This window comes from Apaloderma vittatum, unplaced genomic scaffold, assembly GCF_000703405.1.
Source record: "Apaloderma vittatum isolate BGI_N311 unplaced genomic scaffold, ASM70340v1 scaffold1686, whole genome shotgun sequence".
NCBI lineage: Eukaryota > Metazoa > Chordata > Aves > Trogoniformes > Trogonidae > Apaloderma > Apaloderma vittatum.
This window is the reverse complement of record NW_009722076.1, coordinates 34,405-40,404: the sequence shown is the minus strand read 5'-3', so window position 1 is coordinate 40,404 and position 6,000 is coordinate 34,405. Positions and strand designations below refer to the sequence as shown.

The 6,000-nt window shown below is 41.1% G+C and overlaps 1 protein-coding gene across 1 annotated transcript in view; it reads left to right on the top strand.

Annotated features, from left to right (window-relative positions):
* The first annotated feature begins 2,220 nt into the window (after positions 1–2,220).
* SFMBT1 (Scm-like with four mbt domains 1) overlaps positions 2,221–6,000 on the top strand; it is a 31,479-nt gene continuing 27,699 nt past the window's right edge. The window contains exon 1 of the mRNA XM_009871610.1: positions 2,221–2,377. Within this exon, the coding sequence (XP_009869912.1) occupies positions 2,350–2,377 (28 nt within the window). The 5' untranslated portion in view covers positions 2,221–2,349. The remainder of the gene's footprint in view (positions 2,378–6,000) is intronic.

Sequence of the window (6,000 nt, the reverse complement as noted above, 5' to 3'; positions counted from 1 at the left end):
TGTGTCGTTTCACAATTAAACCATGGAAATCCTCCACGAAATGGAATGACGATATTTTAGGAAGGGTTTCCCCCCACCCCGCTCTTTTCTTTTTTTTTTTTTTTCTTTCCAGGTTCTCTATGTGGTGGAGGGGTGGAGGCCTGTCTTGATTAACTTGCTTTGCATAGGGACCACGGGAGCCTAAAGATACCGCTCTCGACAGGGAGGGTGACGCTGCCCTTTCCCATCCGAGCCCCGAGCATCCGCCTGGTCCTGGTGCGTGGGCTTGCGGGAGCTGCCTCCTCTGCTCACTCGGAGAGACCCCTGGGGAGCTGGACAGGCAGAAGCAGTTGCTCTCCCACCTAACTTCCCCTGTGATAGAACTACTTATTCAAAATACTTCAATTTTTAATAAACAGACAGGTTTTCAAAGGAAAGAGAAATTTTGAATGAAAAAATTTCGTTGGAATATTTCAGTCCAGTTGTAGTTGAGAAGCTGCTGATTTGAATGACAATCCAAAATGAGCTGCAGCCTGCATGAAGCTGCTGAAGGTCTGGCTGTTGTGCTGGGGTGGAAATGCTTCTTCAGAGCGAGAAGGGCTGGGTAGTGTCTCAGTCATTTGTCTTAGTCATTATTGTCGGTCCAGTCCACTTACACTTTCAGAAGTGAAATCATGCTTGCACCTTTAGAAGCAGTATTGGACTGGAAAATCTCACATTCATGGTACTCGTTCTTAAGGACAGTTTTTGTGTGTTTCCTTCTGCTAGGCAACTCGCATTGCTTATGGATTTGTCCATGCTGTAGTAGAAAAAAAAATCCCACCTAAATAAGCTGGTTTCTTTAACCTTAAAGAAAAAATGAGCCCTCCTGCAAAACCTCAATTTCTGATATCTTGCTTAAAAAGACAAAACCAGATGATTCCCAAGCATTCAACAAGAATGCAAAACGTATTTGAAGATTATGGGGGTTTTTACAAGAAATTTTTAAAACAATAAGCTTGTTTTCAGGGACCCCTCATGCCCCATCTCATTGCTTTATACAAAGTTGTGACTCAAAGTGATATTAATAAAGAAACATGTAACCTAGGCTTTTATTTATTTTACAGCTTCTCTTTAGTGGAGGTTTATGTGAGAGGAAAATACTCGCAGTGCATTGCCACTACAGTGAACTACTGGGCTTCCTTTAGACTTGTCTTTTCTGGAGTTCTGTTGCTTACTTGTCTTTTCTCATACCACAGGATCATAATTTTAATGTACTGTAGTGAGGAGCAGTCCTCTGTCGTTGTGCAGGACTGCTTGTCCTTGAAGAACTATTGGCATGGGTGAAGTCAGTACGGACATCTCTAAGGGTACAGAGTGACAGGTGACTGTACCTGTATTGAATGCCTTAAAATATGTTTCACTGGCTAATATGCAGTAAAATGAACTGCCATAAAAACCAAAGAAAATTCTAAGACTGGTGAAATATTATAAAATTAAATTAAAGTACATATCTTGATTGTATCTTGATAGGCAGAGTGTTAGTTGTTTTTTCCACTTATGTAAGAGACAACATTTTGAAAATTTATGATCTAGTGTGTCATAGCAGAATAGTTTCACTGGTGTCTTCAAGTCCTATTAAAGTGATGACGTGATGGCTCCTTGGTCGAACTGTTAAGAACCTACTAAATGCAAAATATATATGTATTTTTAAATTCATCTCGTACCCATTCAAGACCAGAGTGGCAAATTTCCTAAAGGCTTGCGGAAGGCAAATGGCTGAAGTATTAGAACCCGCAGCCTGAGCAGGTGCTGTGTAAGCCTTCTCGTGCTCTTTCTTTGCCAGTATCGGTTTGGCTGTCTTGACTTGAGTCATTTTCTTTAGTCCAGGTGTCAAAGGAGCTGGATTCTTTTTTCTTTGTCTTGTTCCGAAGCTGTGACTTGGTTAGTTCCCCGCTTCTTTAGCCTTTGGAGGGGCTGAAGGAGCTTTTGAGAGGGGTGGATTTGTTGGGGGGCTGAGATGCTGAAAGTCAGCTTTATAATTGCCTTATTTAGGAAGTGTTTTGTTTTTTTTCTAGAATCAGTTTGATCTGCAGATGAGGGGTATGGAATAGCTAAACTTATATAAATGCAGTGAGATGCCCTTGTTTGCTTTGAAGTTTTTGGCTTATTGCTGGAATAATTCTCTCCATATATGTTAAAAGTTATTTAAGATCCGATAAAGATTTTCTTATCAGTTGTTCCATTCAGTTTTTTTTTCAGGATCTCTTCTTGAATGTCCTGGCTGCCAGTACAATAAAACGCGGGAGGCAACTCATGACCACCAAACCGTGACAGCCTCGGATTCCGCTGCTTCTGGCTGCTCAAAATAACAACAGGGCTACTGTGGAGATGAATGGAGAACAGCAGTATGATGCAGGTAATAGTCTGGCTGGGCTCCCTGGCTAACGATTCTCAAAAAACTTGGCAAGTGAGGTGGAACAAAGAAGAGCGCAGTGAATGTTTCCTAGTGCATGTGTCTGGTGCTGTGTACAATACACAGGGAGAAACTCAAATTTCAATTACTGTGGGTTAGGTTCTGGCTATGGGGCTGTGTTTGTTACTGCTCTGTTTCAAAAGCAGGGCGTGTCGTTGGCTTAAAGGAGAACAAAATCTGACCCAACCTAATTACTGGCTTTTTAAGAAACGGTGTCTTTCCTGTTTGTGGTACCACTATGAGATGGACTTATGAAAAGCTCTGTGGCTTTAACACTACTATTTTAAGGCATTTGTCTGTCCAAGAGGTTAATACCTTGATCTGTCCTTGTGTTCATCTTGTTCTTAGTATTTTGACAAGGTTGTGCTGCTGGTTTAAAAAGTCAGGAAACTGAAGCTGGTTGCAGCTATTGCGATCTGTCCTGTTTTCCTGACGTGCCTTGGTGCGCCCGCTTTGATAGACTTGGGATGTCGACTCCTAATGTGCTACGGTCGCATATTATGATAAATTAGTTCAGGTTTTGGTTCACTTTGAAACACCAGCCTGTGAAGAGCGTTGGTCTGGGGTGGCTGGGTGTAGTAACAGCTTTCTGAAGCAGTTCTGGGATTGTAAACTCTTACAGGAGTAGGGACCATCTGTTTTTCTAACTTGCCTCCCATGGTTTATTCCTTTTCCTTGAGGATGTCCCTACCTATAGTACTGGTATAGTTAATATAAAACAAACTTTCATTTGTAGTTACCAGTGTGAACAGTTGGATTATGGCTTTATCTGAGTATTACTTTCCTTTGGTACTTGTCCAGCACGTGGCTCTTCTCACAGAACAATTGACTGTTGATAGTTTTTGTACCTTTACTTCATGGAAGTCTAATTACTGTCAGTGTTACTGAAAAAATGTTATAATAATTATGATCTACAGTGCTTTTAGCAGAATGCGGTCATCTGCTTTATGGTACTGAAATACACTTTTTGGTTATTAATTATAGCAAATCAGTTAAGTTGTTGTCAATGTTATATCCTCAAATAAGCGAGAAAAAGTAGCACGCACAAGTCCACGGAATACCTCCAGGCACGTGCAAATTCTTTCCTTTGGTAGCAGAAACTGCTGATTTCTGTCATGTGGTGTAAGAAAGAGAAAAAAGGCTTTGAGCACTGAGAGGAACAGTCAGGAGATGAATACGTGGTCAGCGATGGGGTAGTCACAGGCTGACAGTACATGCCTCTGTACTAAAACTTTTACTCACATTTTTCCATCTTCCTCCCAAAGCATCAGAGCTCACACAGTCCTTTCTGTGCTTTTGGAATAGCTGGAAAGGGTTTTTCATACTGTCTTGAAATTATTCGGCAGCTGTTTTCCTGAGCATCCTTTTTCGTGCCTGGTTTTAGTACAGGTAGCCTTGAAAAGCAAACAGTACCTGAAGAGAGCTTTACCTGCTGAGTTCAAAGATAGTTTCCAGCACATGCTGCCCATGTAAGCATAAGGACATTGGTTTTATTGTGCCCTCTGATGTTGTTTCCTGAAGTGTTTCGAACTAGACTGGTCCTAAACAGTACTGGCTCATTCCCTTCATATTCTTTGACTGGTGTAATTTTTTCCATTTCATGATTTTTGGAGATTCTCCTCTGTTGTTTTGGTTTTTACATAAAGGCTCTCTGCCTACAAGTACCCAAACAGTGGTCAGGGTTGTTGGTTGTGATATTTTTCTGCACTACGAGGGGAAAAGACAACTTTCATTCTTGTCACAGTCTTTCTCAGCTGATGAAATTCTAACTTGTCTTTATTTATTCATGGACTTGCAGCTGGTATAGATGGAAAAGATTAACTGTTATTAAAATCAGATTGATATATATCTAAGTTTCAGGGTGAGAAACCTTTAGGTTAGCCTTAATTGAAGGTCTCGAAGACTTCAGTGTGATGTACTTAAATGTCCGATATGACAGTCTTCAACTAAATCACATTAAAGATGCATGAAAATTATTTGCAGTGAGAATTTAACTTGAGTCCAAAGATCAGAACAGTCTGGTGTACACTGTTTCCGTTGCAGGTATTTTAAGGGCTAATGTCCTTAGTATTTCACTGCCTTCTTGTGTCCAAATGGTACAATTCAATATTCTTTCTATTCCTGTGTGTCAGAGAGCAGCAGAACGTAATTCATGGTAAAATTCAGAAAGGAAGAGTTCACAATAATGGTAGTAGAAATAGCGATAAATGGGAAGCGATATACCTACCTAGGAAATTTCTAATATTCCTGCAGACAATTTTCTCACCTTCAGAGTGGATAAGCATTCTCCACGGAACATCTGTGGGACACTTCTCAGATTTTACTTGAGAAAATGTTAGCCTGTTCTGAAAGCTTTACTCACAGAAACTAGTTGTGTGATGAGAATTGCATCTGATTTCTTTCCTCACCTTTACTGAAGTTGTGCTTTGCCACTGAGCTAATGTATGGCTCAGTCATTCTGTCTAATATAGAAGAATACATCTCCATGTAGTAGAAAGCTGAATTCATGTGGGACTTGCAGCAATTAAGGATATGGGGAGAAATAGAGATCATACATATATATTTATATATATACAGACCCATGCAGCATTAGATTAATAAATTTTGCTTTAGGATTAAATGGATTAAACATGATTTTGCTTGTCATGTCATATTAATTTGCAAGTTTTCTCACAGTAATGAGATTTTCTGGTGTAAATATCTGAGGTTTATTGAGTAGTATGAACTCAGACTGATCCGGATGTTTAATACACATGGAAGGCCCCTCAGGATTATAGCTTCATTAAACTGGTCCTGTGCTTATCCCGGGATCTGCTAACCCGTGAGGACGGTGCTGAGCAATAAGGTCTTACAGAAAACACCAGCAGACTAGATCAAAGGCTTGATTTAAACGGCCTGCTCTGCTGCAACCGTCCTGCCAGTAAAACCAGAAAAGCAGCTGGATTCTGACTCTCAAAGATGACCAGCTAGTGTGGGCCTTGCCGAGGGATGATCCTTTGCCACTCTCGGACTCTTTCTGCATTCAGATGTCAAGAAAGACACTCTTGATTTCTGAGATTTTTCGTGGTTTATGTAGTCCTACCACATGCCACAATTAAAAAACTAATTTACTGCTCTCTCTCTGAAACTACACAGCACTTTTGCTTGGAGTTTTATTCCCCAAGCTCTTTCGCATTCCGCATTCATTCAGGAAGTGCTGCGCTAAATTCCCAGGATCGCTGCGGCAGGGCCGTGGCTGAGAAGGATCAGACAGGTTTGTTAGACCCTCCGGCTCCGCACGGCCCCGGCTGAAGGAAGGAGAGCACCTCAGCTCCCAGCCCTGCCTGCTCCGTCCCTGATGTGCAAGGCTGATCACCTTGTCTCATTTAATTGGCAAAACTTCGTGAAGCGTAAGCGGAAGCCGAGTTGAACTCTCGTGAGTGGATGGAACAACACTGGGTGCTTTTAAAAAGTTTTTTAAAAAAAAAAAAAATCCATCCAACTTGATGAAACTCCTGAAAACGAAGCGGGAAGAGTACTAAATCTGGCATGAGTGCTGGACAGGAATCCGTGATTTTTTATGGTTT